This window comes from Ambystoma mexicanum, chromosome 14 (genome assembly GCF_040938575.1).
Source record: "Ambystoma mexicanum isolate Mex_15411 chromosome 14, UKY_AmexF1_1, whole genome shotgun sequence".
Taxonomy (NCBI): domain Eukaryota; kingdom Metazoa; phylum Chordata; class Amphibia; order Caudata; family Ambystomatidae; genus Ambystoma; species Ambystoma mexicanum.
In genome coordinates, this window is record NC_090940.1 from 415948200 (window position 1) to 415976102 (window position 27903).

Sequence of the window (27903 nt, forward strand, 5' to 3'; positions counted from 1 at the left end):
TACAACTCTCCCACGCCATACAGAGCCAATTCACGAACATTGCTGAAGTTCCCAAACACTCACCTCTTGAGGCAAACGTTTTCCATGCCCGGATCTCGACTAAGGCTATCTCCACACTCTATCAGGCTCTCAATTCCTTCGGAGCCCAAGAGTTGACCAGGTTGAAAGAGAAATGGGAGGGACACCTTGGCCCACTAGAAATGGAGGAATGGGTGGAGGCTCTGATGTTACCCCGGGAAATGGGTATTGATGCCAAACTTGGAATGATGCAACTTAAAATCCTTCACCAAATATATTACTCTAGAGCTATGATGGCCCGTTGGGGAGAGGTGACCAACAGAATCTGTCTTGGATGCAATAGGACAGAAGGCACTTTCTTCCACATGCTTTGGGAATGCAGCGTACTGCAGATCTACTGGGGGAAATGCATAAATGACCTGGCTGGACAACTGGGCTCTCTGGCCCCTCTGGAACCAAAACTGATTGTACTCGGCATATGGAGCAAGGTAGATTTGACCAAATACGAGAAAGCATTCCTGGTTCTGGACCTGGGCGTGGGAAAGAGGCAGATTGCTGCAACATGGGGCTCGGCTGTTAAGCCGAGTATAGGCCGTTGGGCCAGTGAACGGGACAGATGTGCTTCCCTTGCAAGGCATATCTATATAGCCAGAGGTTTCCATGCGAAATTCCAGAAAGTGTGGGGGAAATGGTTAGACCGTTGACAGCCCGAAGGGGGAGGGCCGGATGTCCTGGTGTCTATGCTGGTGCCAGGGATACGCCTGTGGAGCTGTGTTTAGGGTGCCTCGTTGGCCTCAAAGGGGCAGAGACCGTGGTTAATGTCCAATATGTATTCTACATGAGACCTGCTGTTTGTTCATATTGTTTGTATGGTTCACAATGTAATGTATAAAATAATAAACAGAGTTATAAAAAATAAAAATAAGTCTGTCACACCACCTGCCCCACACTTGACTCTGGGACACTGGAATACCAAAGGGCATCGGCACCTATTTAGGGAAGGGGATATTGAATTCGACCTGTACGATATGGTGTTTCTACAAGAAACGTGGCTGATGGAAACGCCAGTCTTGGATGGTTTTTCTTTCTACCTTAATCCAGCATATAAGGGACCCAAAGGTAGACCTATGGCGGGCCTACTTACGGCTATAAAACACACTTGAGGCATGAACGTATTAAAAATCATGCACCCCACTCCACTGATCCAGGCACTGTTGTTCCAAATAAATGACGCTCAGGACCACCTGCTGCGAACTGTTATGACCTTAAATTTGTATTGAAATCTGGCCTCGACGAGCAACAAGTATTACAACTCATCGACGAAACCATGGAACAATGGGATTGCTTGGAGTGTATAGTGCACGCAGATCTAAATTTACAATGTTTTGATGTTGTGGGAGAACTGATAACTACTCTGCCCTTGCATGCCACTCCAACCGTAAACCAAGGCTTAAGATGCAGAGAAGAACTTGTTGCACTCCATATACAATTTATAAATGGCCAACTACATGGGGATACCACGCCAACATCAACCTGGAACAGGGGAAGAGGGGGAAAGATCTTGGAGTATTTCTTTGCCTCAGGAAGATTATTTAATAGTTTAGAGTCACTGGAGGTTGTGAAAACTACTCATAACATCCTCAAATTGACTCTCCCCCACTGGTCACACCTTAGTTTCTCTGAATCGACCCAGAAGATCGAAATTAATTCTGGATGTACCAGGTTAAGAATAGCCCCAGCAAAAATAAGTAGTATGACTCGAGCCCTGAGGGAGAAATTAGCAGTGGAACAAGATCTTCAATCCAGCAAACAAAATGAATACGCATCAGTCCTTTTGGCATTTGCAGAAAAAAACCTTGGGAGTTTTAAAACATTTGTCAAGCGACAGTTACGATCCTGAGGTTGCGACCAGGAAAATACTGCTCCAAAAGGAAGTGAGAGAATTGGTGAAAACTAATTCAATAAATACAAGGTTCAAAATAAAGAAGCTTAAAAATCCATCTGAACTCTTGTAAACACCTGCAAACACGTCCTCTACAAGAAAGTCCGGTAAACCAATGGTCCTAAACAACAAGTTGTGAAAGGACCAGTCTAGTGGTCCTTTCACAAAAGGTTGTCAAAAATCTGCAATTGTGATCATCAGCATGGTACATGCATGTAAAGTTGTAAATCCACCAGTGCATCTCAAGACATATGTTTAGTGGATGGGGAACTCACTCTTTACTGTCCATAGAAAATGGGTACTACATTGAACAGGCCTCCATATCAATGTATTAGAACTCCCAGCTCTAAGGAACACCATACTGAGCTTCCATAACCTGATTCATCACAAGAATGTATCTAGACAAACACTGCAGCCATGTTTTGAACTGGGCGAAACTCTATAAAAGGGCACAGCAGATCTGGCATTGGTGCGTCTCGAGAAGTGTAACTGGATATGGGGCTGGGCCCAGTCAGGGGGGAATGGAGACCCCTGCAAGCCTTGGGCAAGATGGTCTATCAGTTTTTTTCTTAGCCAGTCCTGCCTTGGAGGTCAGGTGAGGCAGATGGGTGGGCCCCAGTCTCAGCCCACCCCAGCGTGTGACCTGTTGAATGAATATGGTGCCACTGTCCATCGCTGCATAGATTACCGATTTTATGCTGTGAAGAGTTCTTGACTAATTTCAGAACTACCAATAACAGCATGCTCATCAGCCATCTGAGACTGCAGCGACAGGAAGATGGAAACAGGCTGTCCCCACAATGTCTTGGAAGCACCCACTCTCAAGGGATCTATGTGATCACTGCACAGCATGAAATTCTGACGATGAAAATTATGTCAGTTCCCCAATCCCAACGTGGGTCGGTCGGAACTGGTCCACAGGGTCTTTTTTTTTTCTTCAACTTTATTGTCCCCTGCAATCCATGTAATGGAAGCGGGGAAGACCCCTGCAACCCTGAATCCCATTTTACTGAACCACTCCCTGCATTCGGTAAAATCGGATTCAGTATTTTTCTAACTGCCAATTGCACAGTAAACACGCATTCAGCATTTGTTCCTTGATATTTTGTCGGAACACCCTTTATTGGAGCTGCATGCTGCGCAGAATCTACTATACTCACTGCAGCATTTTAAGATCGAGCAGACCAAACATTGAGTTGCCCAGAACCAGATTCGAATGTCGTACGAGGAAAGGGTTGGGACCTAAATGGGCTGATTAGAAAGCGCAGTGTGAAGACCCGCCCCAGGGGGCAAGAGCAGATCGAGAAAGGATCCAAGGGACAAGTGAGGTGCAGGACCAATGGAAGGGAGGGAAAAGGATGGAAACGAGAACGTATGACGTGACTCATTGCCCTGTTTGTCCAAGTTAGTTAATGGCGGGGCTGCAAAATGACCAGAGGGTGACGGTCACCTCTGAGACACTCAAACATAATTCCTGCTCGGTCAGCAGCACTGGTATGCCCAGCTCATCTCCTGCAGGTGCAGAAGCAGCTCCAAAATCCACATGGAGGGAGTTGGGAATTCCTATATGGCAGATGTGGTTTAGACATTAAATATTGAGAAAATAGAATAATGAACGAAGGGTCAGGTAAGGAGCTAGTAACCTTCAATATCAGAAAACCACAACAGTTTTAATAAATTAGGACATGGATAAAACAAGTATTAAATCAACAGACATATAATTCAACAATAGAGATGAGTATTCTAACTGATACTTCAAAACATAGGAATATCACAACATAAAATCTGCATAAGCCTAACGTGTAGAGTAGTAAGATGCACAGTGATAAATTACTGTCTGCACAAGTTAATACCCAAACAATGCTTGTTGAGTGACTGTTATACAGAGACATAAAGTCTCGACATGTTTCAGTTCGTGGGTGTCACATATAGAGAACTTTCTTCAGGGGAAAAGGGTTCACATCGAATTCCTATCCAGCATACAGCTTGTGTGTGGGCAGCAAACAAGATCTGTCAGAATTAAAAGAAATGGTCTAGGTAAGCTACCAGTGCTACTTTGAGTCTCAAACAGTTCAGCAAATGAACATGGAACCCACTCTCGAGGATACAAATTACCTTGGAAAGGTTCTTGTGGGGGCGTACAACTCTTGAAGGGTTGTAGAAGGATAATTAAATATTCCTTAGTCGTGGCTGCAAGAAAAGTGAATAATTAGCTTTTCATTCGCTCACAGAGCTAGTAGTTCTCTTAAGACAGACTTCATAGGGTAGGCAGAAGGCAGTACTGAAAGTTGCATAATGGACCCACCTGAAGTAGTGGCATGGGTTCTAAACTCAGCAGATGAAGAGTCTCGCCATCGTGGCATGGGTGGGTTCCCGTATTATGCGTGGAATAGCCAGTGTACTAATCCCTCAGGGGAGCGGCTCGTGGCAGTGCCGTTACCTGAAATTAAGTAAGTATAGGCTCTCAGGGGTAACATGACAATACACAACCCCATACAGGGTAGGTCAAAAGTCTAAAACTTAATATATATAGAAATAAAGATGTAGACATATTCATAGTATACCTGTAGTAGAAAGCTGTATGAACAGGTACTGAATCTAGGTGAAAAAGTACTGGAGAACGGGTCAGGAGCTTGCTGCCAAACGATTAGAAAGCATAAGGTCTCCCTGCCAAGAAACAGTAGGCAGCGTTGGCACGGAGGAAAGGTACCAAATGCACTAGTATTGGAATACATGTAGTAGGTAACCGATAAAGCCAAAAGATAAATACCTAGGTTGAGAAAACGGCCTCTCGCGATCTTCAGAGGTCGTGCATCGAGTGCCAGAATGCCGGGACAGCTACCCCGCTGTGGGAAAACAGTAAAAGCAAGCTATGCGGTACCGACTCTCACTGCGTGTGTATCGAGCATGTAAACCGGGTTTACCTCGAGTGAATACAATCGGGCCTCAAGAATACAGTTCCTCAGGGTTGCGGCATACAGTATGTAGACACCTTGTCCTGTACGCAATACCGGCTCGTCTCCGACTAGTGGAAGAAGCTGTGGGCAAGCGTCCCAGTAACTATAGTTACCTGGAAGCATGGAAGTCCGTTACCGATGTCTATAGTTCGCACTAGGTGCTGAAAAAGAGGAAACCAGTGGCCGCCATTTTAAGATGGAGAGTGCTAGACTTCACTCGATATAAACCCTTTCCTTAGGCCTGCAGATAGAGGAGGAATAACACTTTGTAGGTGTCAGGGGCACTCTTAATGTGTATAGACAGGTATTCACAAACTTTTGTACCAGCATGGTAGAGCTTAGGAGTGTAATGGTGGGACACTAATGACATTGTGCACACCAAGCCTGATCAACAGCAACATAGGGTACACATTTTACATCTTTATGTTAATAATAGTAACAGTAGATGTACTTCGGGGTAAGTGCTCTACTGAACGTACATAAGACCTTCTAGTACTGGACAGGACGTGCTATGTTAATACAGTTAAAGCAGTTAAACACCTTACTAACAGCCAATTTCTGAACAGGCTAGACAGTATTTTCCACTGAACGGACCGCTGAGGCAACGTTGACCCAACACCATCTGAGTTATCATCTCCCATAATGTTTCCCAATCTTATTGAATAATGGACCCCTAGATCATACAGCAAATGTCTCATGATACAACAATGTGCACCTCTAATCTGCTGGAGTTCGGTAGATATAGGGTAGACTAGTTTAGTTTTAAGGTGTGAAGGCAGGCGCTCAGTTACCAGTCTTTAGCTTCTCCTCCTAACGCACGTTTTCATGACTTCATCAATCTTCAGGGAGGCTGAGTTTCTGTGTTTTTTCAGGCGGGTCTGCATTTCTGTTCAAGGTGTGACAAGTTAATTAGCTCTGAGGATTCTGGTGCTTGTATTTTTCGCATTTGCATTTGCTGGCAGGTGACTGGAAACAACTCCCTCCATAGCACAAATCTACCCCTTGATGGGGGCCGGGGGAAAGCCATGGTTGAGTCTCTCCAATGTAAGGCATGATGGCCCTGCTGCTACTGCCTTTTGAGCCCGGGACTCTTGGAACAATGTTTAAAGGTGTGAAGGCAGGCGCTCAGTTACCAGTCTTTAGCGTCTCCTAACGCACGTTTTCATGACTTCATCAATCTTCAGGGAGGCTGAGTTTCTGTGTTTTTTTCAGGCGGGTCTGCATTTCTGTTCAAGGTGTGACAAGTTAATTAGCTCTGAGGATTCTGGTGCTTGTATTTTTCGCATTTGCTTTTGCTGGCAGGTGACATCAAGGGGAAGATTTGTGCTATGGAAGGAGTTGTTTCCAGTCACCTGCCAGCAAAATTAAGTGTGAAAAATACAAGTAACAGAATCCTCAGAGCTAATTAATTTGTTACACCTGAAACAGAAATGCAGACCCGCCTGAAAAAACACAGAAACTCAGCCTCCCCGAAGATTGATGAAGTCATGAAAATGTGCGTTAGGAGGAGAAGCTAAAGACTGCTAACAGAGCGCCTGCCTTCACATCTTTAAACAATATAGGGTAGACTAGTATCTAGCCCAAGGGGTGTGGCAAACCATGCACTGGGTCACTGGACCACAGGTGTTATAACACATTGACATTTGATGTGAGAGAAGATAGGTGAAAACACAGACTGTAATGCGCCTCAATGAACCTAATCTCGTGGAGGCAGAGAGGGAGTCAGTTTTTGATCTCATTCAATTCGATCGAATCGTTCAAACCATTTAGGTCGCTTCTCATTCTGAAGATCATTTCCTGTTCCATTTTGAATAGTTTAGGGTCCTGGGTGGTACCAGGACCACCTTTCAGTGTTTGTAGAATTGTACATGTAAAGTCTTCGTAACCATGTTTCGTGGTGGTAAAATGTTGGACCAAGGGTGCATTTTCAGTTCGGTTTTTCAAACTATTTCTGTGTTCGAAGATCCTCGTTTCTACTTTTCTGGTAGTTTTCCCTACATAAGGTTGGCCGCATTTGCAGCAGATAAGGTACATAACATGGTCATTGTTACAGTTCGTCATAGTTTTTTGTTTCCACAGCCTGTTGGTGCCTATGTCTACCTCGGTTGTCTTGGTGGTGAGTTTACAAACCCCACAGTTCCCGCAAGGGTGGTGGCCCACAATCAGGGTCATCCCCCATAGAGTGGTGATGCTTGGCTGGGGTGTGATGTTGGATTTGAGCTTGCTGTTGCTCACCCTATTACCAATCGATGTACTCTTTTTGAAAGCAAATATTGAGTGTGGCATGGGCACGTCTTTAGTTTAAAAAAATGTTCAATGTTTGTGTATAATGGATTTGATTCTCATGCTGTGGTTCTTAAAGGTATTGACACAAACCAACCTGTTTTGTTTTTCCTCCAATAAAGTGTCCCTGTTGTCAAACGCATCTTTGGCTGCTTTTTTTAACCAGCCTCTTCGGGTATCCCCGCTGACAGTTTTTTAATCGGCATTTTCGCCTCGGCTTCATATATTGCGTTGTTGGAGCGGTTTCTTTTGAGATGCAAAAATTGCCCAAAGGGGAGATTATCCCTGAGGTGCTTCACATGGTGGCTTGAATAAGCCAGTAATGAGTTCTTATCCGTTGGTTTATGAAACGGTTTCACCTTTAATACTCCCTGTTGGTGAAAAATGATGAGATCAAAGAAATTGGTGGTGAACTTATCGCTAGTCATCGTCAATTGGAAATGTCTATTCAAGCTGTTGAGCCACCAGAAAAATTCTATGGCGATCTCGAGGGATCCAACCCAGATGACCAAAATGTCATTGATGTAACTTGTCCATTTGTCAATGTGGGGTTTATGTGGGTTAGTCTCGCTATATATGAGTTTTCTCAAAAATGTCCACATACAAGTTAGCCAGGCTAGGTGCCAACGTGGGTCGGTCGGAACTGGTGCCACAGGGTCTTTTTTTTTCCTTTCAACTTTATTGTCCCCTGCAATCCATGTAATGGAAGCAGGGAACACCCCTGCAACCCCGAATCCCATTTTACCATACCGCTCCCCTCATTCGGTAAAATCGGATTCAGTATTTTTGTAACTGCCGATTGCACATTAAACACACATTCAGCATTTGTTTCTTGATATTTTGTCGGAATACCCTCTCAAGGGAGCTGTGCATGCTGTGCAGAATATGCTATACTCACTGCAGCGTTTGAAGATCGAGCAGACCAAACACTGAGTTGCCCAGAACCAGATTCAAATGTCGTATGAGAAAAGGGTTGGGACCTAAATGGGCTGATTAAAAAGCGCAGTGTGAAGACTCGTTCCTAGGGGGAAAGAGCAGATCAAGAAAGAATCCAAGGGTCAAGTTAGGTGCAGGACCAATGGAAGGGAGGGAAAAGGAAAGAAACAAATGTATGACGTGGGGCAGTGCCCTGTTTGTCCAAGTTAGTGAATGGTGGGGTTGCAAAATGACGACTTGGTCAGAGGGTGACAGTCACCTTTAAGGTCCCTTTAAGACACTCAAAAACATAATTCCTGCTTGGTCAGCAGCACTGGTATGCTCAGCTCCTGCAGGTCCAGAAACAGCTCCAAAATCCACTTGGAGGGAGTTGGGAATTCCAATATGGCAGATGTGGTTTAGATCCATCCAGACCCAGAGAACTGTGGTTCCTAAGCTCCCCATGCAAAACCACCACACCAGATTCCCATTTCACCAGAGGGAGGCTGGAAGTAGCGGGCCAAAACCCTATAAAACCTCAAGGGCTCAGTCCGTAGGTAGTGGCGGTTAGTGGAAGAGCTCATTCGCTGCTGGCTGGAGAAAGCAAAAGAAAAAGCTGGTGAAGAAGCTGGAGCACAGTAGACAGAAGGCTTGAGGAGAGGCCCAGAATGATAGGGAGGAGACAGGAGGCTGCAGGAATGACCCAGAAGGCTAGGTAAAGACAGGCTTAGAAGTAGGGGGATCAAGAGACCCAGTGGGCTGGAAGGAGCAAGACCCAGAAAGCTTGGGAGGAGGAAAAGGTCAGAGTTCCTAGATTTCCTCTGTTTGTTTGAGTTAAAGCAGCCTTTCTAGTCTGCACGCACTTAGCTTTCTCATATAAAACTACAATTCTCTCCGGTCTTGTAGTCCTCCTTCACGCTCTTTAGCTAAAACCTGGCTTGAACATGCTGGCGTGGATGGGTTTAGCCAGTCTGAGTCAGTCTGTGTCGGATGCTAGGACCTGGCCTGCCACTCTCTTCCCTCGCACACCTGGGTTTACCACGCATTTTGCTGTACTATGATGGGCGTACTCGAAGTTATGGCTGCTATCGAGGCAGCGAGAAATCTGTCCCTCGCTCGAACAAGCTCTAGTAAGTCTGCCGTGGCTTCTCTTAATGTCAGTGCTTCGTCTCCTTCAACGGCTGTGTGCCACATCAGCACCAGTTGCATCGCATCGGGCGCAGAACATCTGAACCCTGTACATTTTATGGCATTTACCATCCGGCCTTCACCCATGCCCAGCCCCGGAGGTGAGTCTCTCCTGCTGGATTCTGACAGCCCTGGCATTCCCCCCACACCCGCAGTCGCAACCTGACCCCTGTCCCTTAGCAGCCCAGGTTGTGTCTGCTCAGTTTAATAAAGATCCCGCTTAGTTTTACCCATCCACACTTTGTCCTGTCTGTTGCTCAACACACGATCCATGATAAAACATGGTGCTGAGATTGCAGCATATATTGAAAACACTGACGCAGATATTTGTGCCTTACAGAAACCTGTGCACATAGTGCTGCGGGTCCCACACTTAATTTGGCCATCTCAGAGGGATACTCAATGCTGAGGTCAGACAGGGAGAAGGGCAGAGGGCGGGAAAGGGGCTCCGATTTTTAAATCCATCTCACGATCTGGGGAAAAAGAGGGACTATCATGGAAGGCATCAAGTCCATCCAAGTTAAAATTGGATTCAATGCTGAGACCACACTAAACTTACTAGTGATTTATAGGCCTCCCTCTCTCACAGAGGACTTTACCTTGGCACTACCAAATCATTTGGTATCATGCTTAAAACCCAGTTCCAGTTTCATTGTCATGGGTGACTTCAACTTTTGGTTTGACCACCAGAACGACCTCAGAGGTCTAGAACTAGAGACAGCCCTGTCGAATCTGGGTCTACACCAATTCAATGCCAGCCCACTCACTGCCTAGGTCATACTCTAGACTGGGTATCGGCTACAAATGCGCTCATCAAGGATCTCCTGTTTACCCCTTGCCCCTGGTCGGATCACCATTTTATTAAGTTTGCCGTCCAGTCGGCCTTCCCGGTTAAGAATAGAAGCACAGATTTGCTAGTTACCAAGGGTAGAAATCCACAATTCCTCACACTGGAAAAAATCAATCCACTGTTGAATACTTCTCTTCGTGTTCAGTATCGAGTATGTCCATGGCCCTTATAACTACTCTCACAGACATTACAAATTCTTTGGCCTCAGTAAAAATGAAGAAAACTAGATTCTTGCCCAAAAACGAGCCATGGTTCATGCCTGCTCTCCGCAAGCTTAAATCTTCACTGCCTAAGCAGTGCTATAGTTGGAAAGGGAATCCCATCTCCAGCTGCTTACTGCATATAAAGTGGCTGTCGGAGCTTATAAAGCAGCTTTATTGGAAGCAAAAAAGAACTCCAACGATGGGATAGTCTCTGCTAAATCAGAGACGAAAGAACTCTTTAAAATCCTAGAGGAGCAAGAGTCTACGTCAGCCCCAGACATGGGCACAGTGGTGAAGGACACAGCCCCTGGTGTCAAGGGATTCAGGATGCCATGGGTGCGAAGCTACAGGGCATCAAGGCCAACATCATAGGAAAAAAAGTTGCTGCCACTATAATAGGATGCAAGGAATATAAAAGATGCCCTACAGTTCCTGAATTTTTCTTCTCCCTGATTTCTCTGGAGGAGCTGACGGAAGTTGTTCACCTAAAGACCACGAGTTGCAAACGGGAACCATACTCTGCTGTATAATTAAAGCCTGTCCCCTAACCCTCCTTAATGCTATACTCAAGTTTGTTAATGCATCATTTAGAGAGGGTATCGTGCTGGATGATCTTAAGCGGTCATGGATGACTTTGCTACTTAAAAAACCTGACCTTCTGAAGAAAGACCCATTGAATTACAGGCCCATCACTAACACTGCCTTTTTGCTGAAGATTCTGGACAGGGTTGCTTACAAACAGGTAGCCCTTCATCTCAACAATTCCTCTAACTGCTAACAGTCCGGCTTCAGAGACTGTCATAATACAGAGACGGCATTTCTGGAACTTAAATCGAGGCTTCTATCACGCACTGAATAAAGGCCTGGCCTCCATGCTCTTGCTTTTAGATCTTTCCGCCGCTTTCTACCTGGTAGACCACACTTTGTTGGTCTCCAGTTTCAAAGAAGTGGCCAATTTTCTCCAGCAGCTTTCTGTTGGGTTCCCTCATTCCTTCACAACCGGGTAAACTGTGTTTGCTCAAACCGTAGAAGCAGCTGCAATGGTGATTGAATATGGAGTTCCACAGGGAGCCAGTCTATATATCCGCCCGTTTCTATAACCTCTTCACCGCCCGTTCGTTGCCATGTTGGAGCAGGAAGGGATCTGGTTCACAAATTTTACGGATGATAGCCAGTGCATCATCCCGATGGAAGACTCCCATGTATTAGATGAAGCCAGGCTGAATAAAGCCTATTCATGCATAGACAATTGGATGGCTGCGAACTGTCTAGCTCTTAACGGGTGTAAGACCGAGTTCATGATCGGAGGGTCCCCTAACACACTTGCCAAGCTGGATTCAGTTTACGGGAGCTTTCAACTTGGTGATGTGAATATCAACACACTTAAGAAGGTGAAATCCCGCTGGGTTACCCTAGACCAGCAACTCTCCATGAAGGCCCATATGGGGAGTGTGGTGTCTGGAGCAGCTTACTATCTCAGACTATTTGCCCACATGCGTCCTCTCATCTCTCAGGCCAATGCAGAAACCCCAGCGAGGGCTATAGTATGCACGAAAATGGACTACTGTTGATGCCTTTTGACCGGCATCCGCAAATTCTGATACCAACTGCCTTCAGGTGATTCAAAATGGGGCCGTCAGGGTGGTAATGGGCCTAGTGAGACGTGATGACGTCTCAGCAGCCAGACAAGCCCTGCACCTGCTCCCAGTGGAGGCGAGAATTTGCTTTCACCTCCTCATGATCACCTTGAAGTGTCTACAGGGGACCCAGCCTTGTTATCTGAGAGAGCTGATAACGTTCAAGACCCCTTACTAGAAATCTTAGATCAAATAAGTCCAAAATGCTGGTTATCTTTCGTAGCAGATCAAAAAAGGGAGCCTTATTACCAGCGGCTCCCGGTGCCTGGAATAGCCTTCCGCTGGCCCTTTTGCTCGAATTGAAACTCGGGCCTTTCAAAAAAAGTTTAAAACCTAGCTGTTTGCATAACCTTTGTACTGCCCTGCCTTCTGATTCCCTGTTGGTTCTGACCTCTCACCTATGTGTGTATGCGTTTGTTCTTTGTCTTTCGTTTTTTGTTACGTCCGTGCCGTCATGCCTCTGGGTCCATTGTTGTGCCATACAAATTCAATAAAGTAAAGGTTGGTAACAGATTGATGCAGGGGAACGGGAGAAGGAAGTAGAAGAGTGGAGGAGAGAAGGTATCCAAATGGGTGAAGAGGGGATAATGGGGAACTGGAGAATCTGAATTGTTCTAGGCGAGGTCCCGAAGGGGTGAAAGAGAAACCAAAGGGGTGAATGAGATGGCAGTAATAGGGTATTGGAAATCTTTAATTGTTATAAAGGATGTGCCCAAATGAGGTACCCAAACTGGTGGAGGAGAGTTTGAAAACAGGGAAGTAGAAAGATTGAATTGTTTTAGGAAAGGTGCCCACAGGGGTGAAGTTGTTGGAGATGAAATTAATATCTAGTGTAAGAAGATGGAGATGAGCAACAGGCAAGGGAAGGACGGGAAATGGAGAACGTTAAGCTGAGTAGGTAGAAGAACTGTTGAACGAGGTGAAAGACTGGAGAAACGTCTGGTAACTGAAAGAAGGGTTGTCAGAAATAAGTGTGGGGAATTCTTGCATAACCTCCACCAAGAAGGCAGTGAAGAGGTGCAAACTAAGATTAGGGATTGACTAAAGGACGTGGTAGAATAGAGAGGTGTACGTAGATGCGAAGACGAAATGCTCTACCTCAAGAAAGGTAGCTAAAAAAAGACGTTTTGTGGATGTGAAACCAAAAGTAAGACACTGGCGAAGAGAGGATTATTGGAGCAGGTGGCTGGAGGAGCCAGACCCTAGCAGGGAGGAATGAAGGGGGAATCTGGTGGGAATCCTGTCCCAAGATTTGGGTAGCCTCCTATCGTCCCTTGGTTCCATTTCATCCTAGAAGGCCTGCCTCTCTCGATCCAGGCTAGACTCCAACCACAGGCTCCTAGTGCAGCACTAATGGCCAAGGAGAAAGGACTCTTGAGAACTGTGGTAAATGCAGTGCGAGAACCCTTAAACCTGGGACTGTGAGCTCACCAGTATGGATTTGCCAGGGGCATCCATCCCCAGACGTACGGAGCACCGTCAGACCCTTTGTTACATTTTTCTTTTGCAAGATACATTTTCTGTAGATATCTTTTCCCACAGCACTACCCTGCTAAGGAGAAGATCTATTCTGACAACTTTGAGTTGAATTCAGACACTATTTGTTTATTTCGACAAAACATGTTAAGACGGATTTCTGAACTCTGACCTGGTGGGCAGAGGTTCAGAAGGCCAGCCTAGTTTCTTGGAACAGGGTAACCTCAGGACAAGCCAGACTAATCAAGGTAGCTATGGCAGGCGGTCAAGACTAAGTCTCAGGACGGGTGAGGGTGACTGAAAGACCTCAATGAGCACACAGAGCAAGGACACTTACAAATTACTCCCAGACAGGTGTATATGTCAAAAATATAAACACATTTATTACAAGGCCTTTGTAACTCAACACACAGTAAAATAATCACAGCAATCCTACAAAGCCAACACAACACAATCAATACAAGATATACACAAGACCATTGGTATTTAAAGGGTTAAAAGGGCGAGATATCTTCACAACCTAAGGGGCGAAGGAAAATATGCAGTGCAGGTAGTCTTTAGTCTCCAATATCAAACACACACCTAACTAAGAGTCAGTCCAAACCATAAGAAGAGAGGAGCCTTATGCTCAATAGTATGTGTAGTGCCGGGGTATGCTGTTCCAATGGGCAAAACGTGGTCTCTTCAGGGGTCTCTAGCAGCTCAGGAAGGTGGGTGAGGCGATGAAGAATAGATTCCCACTATTAGAGGAGGGCCTCCACTTGAAGGCAGAGGTGATTCCAAGGTTTGGGAATGGTTCGCTAGTTCGCACTAGCATTGGAAAGGAGAGGGACCCCCAGGGGCCACTTGTGCGTAATAATGGATGGAGGCGCTAGGGGCCACCGGTTAGGGTTACTCACCGGACCAAACTTCGCAAGTTGAGTCCACTCCGGTTGCGGGTTCTACTGTGGCAATATGACGGCTCTGCGGCTTTCAGTTCCGAAGCTACAGTGAGGATTCCCAAACGGAACAGTGGCGATTTCTCCACTCCTGTTGGATGGATCAGGCCAGTTTCACTGCACCAAGAGGGTCACAAATGCAGTGCACCTGCAAAGATCGTTGCAGCGGCCGGGCAACACGGTAACCTTGTTTACTCCGGTCCTGGCGCACTCGTCTCACTTCAGACCTGGGAATGCCAAGTGTTCGAAATTTGGTGTGAGGGTGCCTGGGACACAGAGCTAGCAGTATACCAAGTTTTGAGGACCTCTTAGAAACGACGGCCTAGACAGAGCAAAGGTCCTGCATAAGCTGGTCAGCCTACTGGATGGCCCAGTGCCCTTTCCGAGAAGGCTTACTTGCAGGTTTTGTTGAAGGTGCCGAGAATAGTTGGTCCCACAATTCTAATGGGTCGAAGCGTCTTCGCAGAGCTTCTAGGACAACCAGATGCAGAGGGGTCCCACAGGGCGACAGCGGGCTCAGGGTGCCAAACCTTCGAGCGGTTCAACAGTGGTCCCTCGACTCGCCTTCTTAGTTTCAGGATACTTGGATCCTATCCTTCATTCAGTGAGAACTCCAGAGATCGACATGGTATGGCAAAGTCTCCCTCCCAGCACTGACTGTTTTAAGGCCATGTCAGTTTCCCCATTAAAAAGTGAGCGAAAGCCCAGAGGAGTGCAGCAGAAGGCTGTGCTACCCTGGCAGTCAGACTAAGGTGTTTAAACAGCAGCAAAAAGTTTGGGGGTGTACAACTGGAGGGAAAATTACATATAAAATGAAATCTTTACCAACACCTGTGCACCTTTGTTAATAAAACCCCAGGTTAAACCTATTCTCTTGTCTGGCTTATTTGTCGATCGATGTCTGCGGAGTTCAAATTACTGGTGAAGGAAAGGGTGAGTGAGATGTTTGGGTGGGGATCAGTCTTGAGCTGGACTCTAGAATCTGATTTTAGGAGGCCACCCTAGTTCTAGTGAAAAGGGAACTCTGAGGGGTTTGCCAAAACCCATTCTAAGAACGCAGATAAGGTGTTGAGGCTTATTCTCAGGAGACTGTGTGAGGTTGGGTCCCTCAACGTATCCACACAGTATGGCACACAATAATTCAATTTAGACAGTAAGTATAAAACCTACTTTAAAAAAAATTAATAATTTTTAAGGAAAGACCAGGCGACCTGTGAAACACTTGTGTATAGGTGCGTTATAAATGTCATATATCGTTATAAATGTCATATCATAAGATCCGTTGGCTTGGTGTATAAAGGACATTGCAACAAAGGGTGTATTTTAAAGCACACTCAGTGTTATTGGTCAATTATTCATGTGATTGATCGTTCTTTCCCATTGTTTTTCCAATCTCCGCCCTTGTGTTACTCCTCCATCAATGTCTTTTTCCCCCAATGTTTCATCTACCACAATTAACTAATTATTGGTTCTAACGTGTCCTTTCTTCCCTGCAGGGATCTTCCTCTCCCCCAAACATCTTTGATCTTCATCCCCTTTTCTCATCTTAACCCAATGCATCGTCTCATCTTTGTTTAAATTATCTAACATTCCCCAGTGTTATTAACTTATTACAATGTGACCTCTTCTTTTCCCATAGTCTACTTTCCCTAAATGTGGCTCATCTTTCCACTAAGCGGTCTTCTCGTTTAATGTGGGTTGCATGCTCTCACCCAATGTTTGTCTACCTACTTTACTAATTTGCATTATCTACACCAATCAAGTTGCAGCACATAATGGCAAGTGTCACTATCCAAACAACCCTTGGATAAAGGTGTGTGTGTGTGTGTGTGTGTGTGTGTGTGTGTGTCTCGATCGTTTCTCTGAAATTCCTTCTGAGAATTCGGTTGTAAAAGATGTACTATTTCTAGATCTGAACACCATTAGTCTAGGGCTCTGCCAGCAAAACCCCACTTCAAATACCACACCACACAATGTTCTCCGATGTCCGTGACCCCCCACACAGTAATAACGTGTCAGTCCTCTTCCACAGTATCATGCACCAGCACAGCCTGCACCCACAGGCAAGAAGTAAATCTTCTCACATTTACCCATGTACTGCTTGCCCCCTCATGCATTCCTATCTGCCACATCCATTTCTATCCAGTCCATCATCCCAGTCATCCTCGCTCACGGTCATCTCATCTCTTCTGTGTTACTTATCCACTTCATCCGTGTGCCCTAGCACATTGTCTTGTTCACCTCACTTTGTGCCTGCTGCTATCAATACTGCGTTTCTCATTCTAAGACCATGACAAGAGATATTGGGCAGTTGGTGAACCCATGCAGTGTCTCTGTGGTGCCAGAGAAATACTTTTAAGGTGATAAAATCCTGTTCTTTACAGATCCCTGCATCCTTTTCATCACATGAGAACACATTATTTCAAGTGTCTTTCTACAAAACTGATCTGAGTGACAAATGGCCTTGACTTTAGAGCAGCTTCCCGCCTGTATGATTTTGTTGAACAATTAAAAAGAGGTGGTTGGGACTATTTTAGTGATTGTTACATAGTACCCCTGTACCTCTTGGTATGGCTAAACCCCTTTTAGCCAAATTGGTGGTGTGGTCCTGTTAATCCTGGTGTAGTTGCTGGTTTAACGTTTGGGCACACATTTGTTTTCAGGAAATTGCAGCTTTACTTTATTAATCAATTTCTTCTTTTTTTGTTTCCTTGTTTGTTTTTTCATCTTCAAATTTCCCTCAACAGCCGGGCCACATAAGAGACTTGGTAAGTTGAACGTCTGTGAAAACAATGTACAGAAGTATTTGTTTACGAATATTCAAGTGAATATGAGGTGTATTTTGAAAACTGCCTTATTTAACATGCAAATTAGATTTTCCACCAAGGAATCACCCCAAGATAAGATATTAGACTGTGAGGGCTCCAAATATGCTAATCAGCACGGAAGTCCTCTTTGCTTGTTTTCTTGTTCTTATAGAAGATGGTCCTTAAATATGGTCTAGTCTCTCATAAGGCGTTTTCAAATATTTTGGAAATATTGTGTACACTTGCCACATCCATGTTAACCTGCCTTTTCCAGTTCATGGTAAAAGGTTTTGACTTTCTTTTCTTTTAAGCAGGTTTTGAGGCCCAATGGCAGTTTTGTGGAGCTGGGTCTGGTGCCCCCCATCTCTCTCCTGCCCTTAGCATGGCTCAAATTGACATGCTTGAGTCAGCATTTTCATTAATAATGTTTATTCATGTTCTTTAATGGATTTAGTTATTGACGCATCACCGAACTGTAACTATGCCTTACTCCTCTTGAGCAGTCCCCAACCCTAAGGGGATGCAATGCAAACATAGGCACTTAAGGTACCTAGGTGAGCTTTTCTCCCTTCCTCGGGCACCTCCAGTATGAGATCCCACCCAAAGGGGGATCCTGTATGCTTTGCCTGTGGTCTTCTCGATTCCTTTGTTCAGTTACTTTTGAGAATGCTCTTTCCTCCAAGTGCGCCATTGGTGTGAAGAGTGAGACGAGTGCACTTCTTGGGCACAGTGTGAAATTCTGTGCTTATGGAGACCTTGATCGTGCCTCTGTGCTAATAAGGTCATTTATGATTAGGAAGTAACTCGCGGATCTTGGCGGAGAGGATTTATCTATGCAATGAGGCTCCTCCATCAAAATGCTGCAAAAGATGTTATAGCCCAGCTCTTGACACTTTTTGGATGGAATAGTAGAGCATATGCTTTATGCCCACGCTTTACACCTTCTGCACTGAGATTTTTGTTAACGCCTTTGACAAGTGCTCCATTGTAATTTGCATGCAAAGAATATTATAGGTGTTAGGGAGAATTCACAGAAATGTGATAATTCCACTCTACCTTATAGACGCCCAGCAACTTGCCTGGATTTTGAGGCCTTGAATTTTTAACCCGGAGAGAGAGATCTTTTTTCCCCACTCATGTATTTTAATGTGATTTTGAACTCTCTTTTGGTTGGGGAGTCCGACAAACTCCATAGGCATCATCTTTTTACATTGTGTGTCACAGCACCTTCAGTGCAGTGGCACAGGGAAGTCTTTTAGATTTCCCAAGGTTTAAATGCCTTCTCTGGGATAAACTACTTTTTCCAAGAGCAGCGAAGCGAAATTGACTTTGCTTACACTTGTAACTTTCTAGACCCAGCACACACTATCTTACAATAGGGTGCTGGAGGGGTTACTTAGTATCCCCTTTGTCTAGCTTCTCATGTAACAAGTTCTGTTACCCTTTCCTCAATGGATGGCTGGTGGCAGTGGTTTACTTTCGACTACCATGGTGTGCATTTACCGCGGGCTGCGTTCGCAGCTGCAGTAAAGCACCGAAGTGTGCGATTTTTGTCAAAATGGCCAGGTCTTCTTTTTTCCCCGTTTCGTTGTGTGTAGGTCCTTCTTGAGATTTACTCTGTGCGCCAAACCAGGTTTGATCCCTTTGTTCATTTTGACTTTGGCAGGATTCACGAGTGGAGTCTGCCTCTGGCTCCAGGGTGTCTGGCGGGGGCAGGAAGCGAGGGAGGTGCCCGAAACTCCCTGTGCTTAATCTCCTAGGAAACAGGAATGCACTCTTAGGTGATTGGCCAGCTGGATGTCCGGCAAGGACAGCCACCCTGTTGGGTGACTGACAGCTAGGCTGGAATGAATGGGAGAAACCTGCATAAAAGGTGAGACTTTTTGGCTTGGAAGGCAGAGTCGACCACTGGACGAAGGAACCGAAGAAGAACTTGAAGAGGACGCCTGCTGCAAGGACGACTTCTCCCTTTGAGCTGGTGGTACCAATCAATTCCAAAGTAAGCCAGCTTTGAGGATGTCCAGGTGGCTTACTTTGGAGTTGATTGGTACCACCAACTCAAACGGAGAAGTCGTCCTTGCATGGTCTTCTGTGTCAATATGAATTTGGAGTTCAGCACAGCAGCAGGGCTTCACCGGGCAAACTAATGGTCCAGGATTTGCAGCAAGTTCTTCTTTGGTTCCTTCATCCAGTGGTTGAATCTGCCTTCCAAGGCAAAAGCCTTGCCTTTTATTCAGTTCTCTCCCATTCATTCCAGCCCATCTGTCATGCACCCAGCAGGGTGGCTGTCCTTGCCGGACTGTCAGCCGGTCAATCACTCATGAGTGCAGTTGTGTCTCATAGAAGACTAAGCACAGGGAGTTTCGGACACCTCCCTCACTTGCTGCCCACCCCAGACATGCTGGAGCCAGAGGCGGGCTTCACTCGTGGAGCCAGAGGCAGGCTTCACTCATGAATCCTGCCAAAGGCAAAGCTAACAAACGTGCAGAGTACATTTTAAGAAGGACCTTTCCACAAAGAAATGGCGAAAAAAGACGACCAGGGCCATTTTGACAAAAAAGGCACCCTTGGGTGCTTTACTGCAGCTGCGAACGCAGCCTGCGTTAAATGCACACCACGGTAGTTAAAAGTAAACCACTGCCACCAGCCATTCAGTGAGGAAAGGATAACCTTAAAAATGTTACATGAGAAGCTAGTCAAAGGGGATATTAGGTAACCCCTCCACCCTATTGTAAAATAGTGTGTGTGCTGGGTCTAGAAAGTTACATATGTAAGTGAAGTCAATTTCACTTAACTTCTCTGGGAAACAGTAGTTTATCCCAGAGAAGGTATTTAAACCTTGGGAAATCTGAAAGACTTCCCTGTGCCACTGCACTGACGATGCTGTGACACCATGTAAAAGATGATGCCTATGGAGTTTGTCAGGCTCCATAACCAAAAGAAACACCAAGTTCAGAAATCACATTAAAATACATGAGTGGGGAAAAAAGGGTCTCACTCAATCCAGGTCAAAATCCAGCAAAGTAACAGGGGGTCTCTAAGGTAGAGAAAATTAGCCAATTTCTGAGAATTCTCCCTAACGGTGACGAATTCCAAATGCCAGAAATTCGCCAGCAGGTTCCACCAGGCGAGGAGCATGGGGGACCCCATTTTCCTTCCCTTCGGAAGGCATGTTCCTGTATGCATTCCCACCGTACTCCAATGGTGCCAATGCAGTATGATCCTCATCGCCCCGGCGTAGCCGAGGCAGATTTGGTACCCTGACCTTCTCAGCCTGTCGACGTCACCCCCAGTCAAGATGCTAGTGGTCACAGATCTGCTCTCCAGAGAAGGAGGCACAATACTGCGTCATGACCCAGGGTCGCTGAACCTGAGGACTTAGCTCCTGCAGCCTTAGAGTTTGGAGGATAAGAGTTGCAGGTGGACTGCTAGAAGGTTGTCGACTCTTGTGCTACGGGGACAAGTGGAAGCGTTTTGCGACATGGTGCTGGGTGCAGAAGATCAATCCTCTGAGGTTTACAGCCCCACAGATTCTTCTGTACTTGTTGTCCTTGGAAAAGGCGGGGCTGACGCAGGTGTCTATCAAGGTGCATCTGGCAGCCATCTGCCGCTACACCAGGTCTCCAGGACGGTCTTCTCTTTGGTCCCACCGTCTCGTCAAGGAGTTCCTCAAATGTCTGTTTCGATCGTTCCCACCAGTGAAGATGCTTGCCCCGGCGTGAGAACTCAACATGGTACTGATTGCTAGGCAGAATTGCATGCAGTAACCTCTGGGACCACCACAGACAATTGGGACTACAGGTGTAAGCCAAACCAACCTTTGGTATAAGTCTGTACCACACAGTTTTTGGTAGCAAGCTGAGCAGCCAGGCTTATCTCAATAGTGAATGTGAGCAGTACAAGTTATTACACAGAGGTCTTTCGATCACAGTAGTTCAGGTAGACACTAATACTCAAGGTTTCTTGGTAAAACATTTATTACACAATAATTTAGAAAACATTCACTTGGAGGCAACTTAATATTATACACCAATACACTACAATACAAACCTCTACGGTTTTGGGACTGTATTAAGTACAATAGATCACATATACTTGTTAGAGACAGTGCAAATAGTTTCAGTTCACCAGAAGAGTTCAATTCAAGTTAATACGCCTAGGCCAAAGTCAATGGACTAGTGGTCTGGATAGGAAAGAGCAGTTCTGGTATCAAACGGTAAAGTCTTTGCAAAAGTTCTTAGAGGTAGTTTAGGCGAAAAAGAATCCTATGTTGGGGTCACAAGCTGATTAGGACTGCAAATTGGGAAAGTTTCACGAACTTTCACCGCAAGAGTGGCATTCTCTCAATCGGGTTGGCACAGTACCTTACTATGAAGAAACAAATGAGCTGAAGTTGTTCGTTCCTGGCAGTTCTGCTGATCTCGCTGTTCCTGAGCCTCAGTCGTGGGGACAAGAGGGAGGACATTGGGGGGGACTCCTGCACGGGATCGTTGGAAAACGCAAACAAAATAGTCACTTCAGTTCCAGTAGCTGCAATTTGAGCACACAAGCTGGTGACCCTCTCCCTGGTTAATCCTAACCAGCCTTGAGAATGATATCCAGGTGGCTTACGAGTTGATTGGTCCCACCAACTCAAAGGAAGAAATCGTCCTTGAAGTTGCTTCTCTGTCAAGATGAACTTGGCAATTCGGACCTGCAGCAGGGCTACACCGGGCAAACCAACAGTTCAGGAGTTGCAGCAGCCATCCTCTTTCTGCTCTTCTTCGGTTCTTTCGTTCCAGTCGTTGGCTCTGCTTTCCAGTCCAAGAGACTCGCCTTTTAAACAGTTATCTCCCTTTCATTCCAGCCTAGCTGTCACTCACCCGGCAGGGTGGCTGTTCTTGTCGGACAGTCGGTGAGCCAATCACACCAGAGTGCATTTGGGTTTCCTAGGAGACTAAGCACAGGGAGTTTCTTGAAAAACATGGCTCCCGTGATTTTTAGCTACCGGTGTTCGCTGTTGGGAAGAATCATGGTAGTTCATTGTAAAACCACTGCCAATAGCCTTTTCAATAGTAACAAACCCTGGAGTGGGGCGTGGCTTGGAAGCCATGTGAGAGGACGCGCTCTTGGAAGAGCTCCTGAAGATCCTGCATTTATCCTGTGTAAAAGTGCATTGAGACTAACTTTCGCGAGTCAGGAACGAAGGAACCCGTCCATGAATGTATGCTGCATAAATATTGAGGAGCTGAATCCTTCGTAAGCCCGGCAACAACAGAAAAATTGCGATCGAAGATCCGGGAGTCACGGCCCGGACGGAGGGAAGATGGCGGCCATGCCGGACAACGGAGGAGATACATGCGGGGCGATGAAGAGGCATTCTCGTAGTGATCGGTGGCAAAGTAAGCTGTGAAGTGTGAGAATGGCCTCTGGGAGAGAACCGGCGAGTCTCGGTGGGCACCGATTACTTATCACGGGCTTTGGACAGTGACGGTCAGTGGTCGGCACTAGGACCCACCCGAGCTGACCACCCGCCTTGGGTGCCGGAGCATCGCGTGCTGGTCAAGCGGCAGCCTTGGGACGGAGGGCCCACATTGTGTAGGAACTCGCTGGTAGGGACCCAGTCGAGTGGCGGAAGGAGTGACTGCGGAGGTACACTTGGTGCGGGAGAAGCGACTCGCTCCATTGCGAGCGGAAGGTGGGCTCCTCTCTCCCGGGGTGGGGGTGAGGCGGGAGTGTACGGGCCCGCGACATACAGTGGTGGTGGAATGGCGAATAAATCCGTCAGACAGAAAGTGAAACAACCCACATTGGATGAGTTTACCAAGACACCACCAGGCCCAGAAAGTGCTCGGAGCAAGGAGAAGCCATCTGCAGGCGGCATGGCCGCCGCTAGCCCAAATCAGGACGTGTTAGTTGCGCTCGCAGAATTGAAAGCGGATTTGAAAACCGCTTGGGAAGCCAAGCTCGAAATGGTGGTGGCGGACCTGAAAACAGTGCTTGACCTCAAAGTGGGAGAAGTTCGGGAGGAGGTGAACCTACTTCGACAAGATGTGAGGACTCTGTCGGAGCGCACGGAGAGCCTGGAAAAGGAGGGGAGCGCCAACACGGCAGATTGCGCCTCACACAAGGCCGACCTGCATGTCTTGGAACAGAAAGTGCGCAACCTGGAGAACAGGGCCGAAGAAGCAGAAGGGCGCGCCCGGAGGAATAATATCCGTGTAGTGGGCATCCCGGAAGGATTGGAGGGTCACAACCCCACGGACTTCATTGAGAATATGTTGCTCCAAGAGATCACTGGGGGAGTGCTGTCGCAGGGTTTTGCGGTGGAGCGAGCGCATAGAGCATTGGCCAGGAGGCCTCCGCCGGGCGGTCCGCCCAGGCCAATGATAGCCAAAATCCTTAACTACCGAGACAGAGAGAGGATTTTGGAGCATTTTCGCAAAGGAGGAACCATCAAGAGGGGGGAGGCCACCATAACGGCCTACCCAGACTACACCATGATGGTGCAGAGGAGTCGGATGAACTTTGCAGCGGTCAAAAGGAGACTTAGAGAGGCGGGGAAGAAGTATATGCTCCTCTACCCGGCCAAATTGAAGGTGATCCACAACAACAGATCCTTGTTTTTCGAGTCGCCTGAGGAAGCCATGGGTTGGTTGGACATGCAGGGCAGCCCCCAGGAGCCGGAGGTCCAGGCTGATGAAGGTGGCAATAAGAGTTAAGTGCGCTACGACGATAAAGAGTGCAGCCAGAAGACTATGGGACTTGAATATAGTTACTGTTATGGCCGGGGGAGGTCGGGCCTGGAACTGAATGATCAATGCACTGTTTGCACCGTACCTGTGGTTATACGAAGGAGCCTTTCGGGGCTAGTCCATTCACCCCCATTTAGTGTTTTTTAGTTAAGTGGCCGTTAGGGCGACTTTACCCTACTGGGCTCTGTGTGTAACAGCCAGAACTAGATGTGGGGGGGCCTGAGTTCCCGAGGTGGAGCTGGGCAACAGTTGGGGAGGGTGTTGGGGGGACGGGTGGGGGGAATGGGGGGTGCGGGGAAAGTTGGGGTGTACATAGCGTTGGGGAGTTTAAGTTTGACCGCGAGCCCTGGGAGTACATTTTGGATGAGATATCTGGACGGCACGGATGAGCGGGGTGGGTTGGGGGGGAGTGGGCAGGATACCAGTGAATTATGGGGGAGCTAAAATTGCTAACATGGAACGTCAGGGGTCTCAATAGCTATCTAAAACGGAATAAAGTCATGCTATACTTGAGAAGGCAAAAGATAGACATCGCATTGTTGCAAGAAACGCATTTGACCCGAGATAAACTGGAGCTGGTAAAGAAAAAGTGGGGTGGAACGGTGGTGGGATCCACGTACTCGGCTTATGCCAGAGGTGTACTGATCTGGGTGGCGCCACATGTCCCGTTTCAACTGAGGCAGGAAATCTTGGATACTGAGGGGCGCCTGGCTATGGTAAGAGGGGCAATCGAGAATAAAGAGATGTGTGTAGTGAACACGTATGCCCCGAACCAGGGCACGGCAGAGTACTATCGGACTATGAGTGCCAGCCTGAGCTGGTGTGTTGGGAGTGCGGTGTTCTGGGGAGGGGATTTTAACTGTGTGTTGGAGCCGGGGATGGATAGATCCGACGATAAAGTGACTAGGCCCGCCCCGGCAGCCCGGGCGCTGCGGACGCTGCTGCGAGACTTCGAGCTCGAGGATGTGTGGAGGACTAGGCACCCCAATGTGAGACAGTACTCACACTACTCGGCCCCGCAGCAGTTGCACACCAGGCTTGATTATATCTTTGCCACATCGGATGTCTTGACAGAGGTGTCCAGGGCGGAATATAAAGCGAGGGTCCTATCGGACCACTCGCCATTGGTGGTGGGTTGGCAATATGGCCGCCCCAGAGCGCGGATCCCGACGTGGCGTCTGCGCGCAGAGGCGCTTAAAGACCAGGTTTTCAGGGAAGATATGCGGGAGGAAATAGCTAGTTATTTCGATACCAATACTGGCAGCGTTGATTCGGCGGGAACTCTGTGGGAGGCTTTTAAGGTTGTGATGCGAGGGGTGGCGATTGCCAAATCGAAAGGCTTGCAGAATGGGGTCCTGGTTGATTTACAGAGGGCAGAAAGCCAGTTGGAACGGGCGTTGAAGAGCGAGCCCATAGACAACGAGCTGGTGCTTAAACTGCAACAGCAGTGTACGGAACATTGGGGGAGGCTCTGTAACCTAAACTATAAAAAATATATTGAGAGACAACACGCGGGAGGAGACAAAACGGGCCGTCTCCTGGCATGGCTATATAAGAAAGAAACCCCGAGACCCCCGATTAGGACGATTACTAGAGAGGATGGGAAGCAGATAGATACCCAAGAGGGCATAAACGAACAATTTGTGAATTACTATAGGGAATTGTACGGGGATCCGGGTGGCGGTGACCGGGAGGATATGCTGGAGACCCTGCAAGATATTGGGCTGCCCAGGATAAGCACGGAAGAAAGAGAGGAATTAGATGCCCCGATAACATTGGAGGAGTTGGAGGCGGTTGTCCGGCAACTACCCACTAGTAAGACCCCAGGGACGGACGGCCTGCCCAGCGAATTTTACAAAACCTTTGGAGCGGAAGTGCTCCCCCCGATGCTTGATATGCTCAATGAGGCGTTCGAGACGGGGAGGTTGCCGGAATCGCTCAGAGAGGCGGTCATTGTACCGCTCCCTAAGCCCAATAAACCCAGGCATAGTTGTGGGTCGTACAGGCCAGTATCTATGCTGAATCAGGACAGCAAGATACTAACGGCTGTCCTGGCAAACAGACTGCGGAGGGTGATAGGCAAACTGGTACACCCGGACCAAACAGGGTATGTCCCGGGGAGGAATATTACCCAAAACCACAGACGCCTCCACCGGGTGATAGAGATGGGATCCATTAGCGACGGGGAAATGGCGATAGTGTCGTTGGATGCTGTAAAGGCCTTCGATTCGGTTAATTGGGGGTGGCTGCTGACGGCCTTGAGAGAATACGGACTGGGTCCAAGATACGTTAGATGGGCGGAGCTGCTGTATAGTGCTCCACTGGCCAGGGTCCGGACGGGGGCAATCATATCCGAGAGATGGCAACTCAGCAGAGGCACTAGACAGGGGTGTCCTTGGTCCCCGATGCTGTATATCCTGGCCCTGGAACCCCTGGCACTGTACCTGCGGCAGCAGTACGACATTGTGGGTATTGAGATTGGGAGGGAAAAGCATCTGATATCCCTGTATGCGGACGACTTGTTATTGTACCTGAGTCATCCGGAGGAGAATTTACAGTATATCCTGGACGTGATGGGGAGATATGCGAGGTTGTCAGGCATAGCGGTCAACCCCCAGAAGTCGAACATTTTCCCATTGGGCTGCTATACGGGTGTCCCCATAGAGAGGCTGCCGGTGCTACAGGTGCCCTGGGCAGTTAACACGTTTCGTTACCTGGGAATAGATGTCTACCACACGGTAGAGAAAGAACATAAGTGTAACACTGAGATGGCTGTTGAGAAGATACGCGCATGCATGAGTTTCTGGCAGAAGTTGCCCCTGGCGATGATGGGGCGTGGAGCAATGATTAAAATGGTGGTTCTGCCTAGGCTGCTACACTACTTTAGTAACATCCCATATATGATCCCTAAGGGTTTTTTTGCTAAAATAAATGGGGTTTGCAGAGAGTTCCTGTGGCATGGCACTCGAAACAGGGTAGCACTCTGGAAGTTGCAGAACTCTCATGAAAAAGGGGGAGTTAGACTCCCAAACTTTGAGGCTTATTACATAGCGAGCCAACTACAGTTTGTATCCAAATGGCTTTCCGACGAAGAGACCCCAGAACTTAGATTATTCGGGCATGATTGTGCCCCATTTTTCCTGAAGGAAGTCATTTGGTTGCCAGAAACTGTTACGAGAAAGTACCCGGCGATGGTGAGGCTGGGATGGAAGATGTGGAGACGAGCATGCAAACTGATGGGAGACCCACTCCCGTGTTCTCCGCAGATTCCACTAGTTGCCCTGGCGGGGGTAGACGGACAGCTGAGGGGGATTATTAGGACCTATTGGGAATCTGTGGGGTTGGTGACATTGGGTGATGTGTGGCAGGAGGGTGCCATCAGAGCGTTTGAGGAACTTAGCGGGGAGGTTGGATTACATGGAGGCCAATATGTAACATACCACAGATTGGGGAGGAAAATTCGGGAACTATGGCCTGAATTTACCTTGGCAGACGAATCGGAGGTTACGCTGGAAGGGATATACGACACGACGGAAGGGGGACATGAGATCTCTAGGTTGTATGAGATGGTGATGTTGAAGGTTGGGAAGGAATTGACAGGCCTACGATCGGAATGGGAGTGCGAGGTGGGGACCCAGATGGGAGATGGGATGTGGGAACGGGCTCTAAGATACCACAGGAAAGTATCTCGAAATGCCAGACTGCAGCAGGTACAGCTATATGTCACGCACAGAGCGTATATGACCCCACTGCGGATATCCAAATTCCGGAATGCGGGCAGACAGGCGTGCCCTAAATGCGACGAAGAAAATGCGGACATGACGCATATGTTCTGGGCATGCCCAGTGATCGAGGGGTTCTGGAGGGAGGTGGCGCGCAAGCTAGGAGAGAAAGGGGTCACGCTTGCCATAGACACCGCCTGGGCATGCCTGCTGGGTGGGTTTTCCAGACCTAG

General features: G+C 47.4%; 1 protein-coding gene across 4 annotated transcripts in view; it reads left to right on the top strand.

Annotated features, from left to right (window-relative positions):
• Nucleotides 1–27903, top strand: part of FERMT2 (FERM domain containing kindlin 2) — a 931620-nt gene that overhangs the window by 678572 nt on the left and 225145 nt on the right. For all 4 annotated transcript variants that reach the window (XM_069637580.1, XM_069637578.1, XM_069637581.1 and 1 more), the window contains one exon: nt 17155–17175. In XM_069637580.1, the coding sequence (XP_069493681.1) occupies nt 17155–17175 (21 nt within the window). The remainder of the gene's footprint in view (nt 1–17154; nt 17176–27903) is intronic.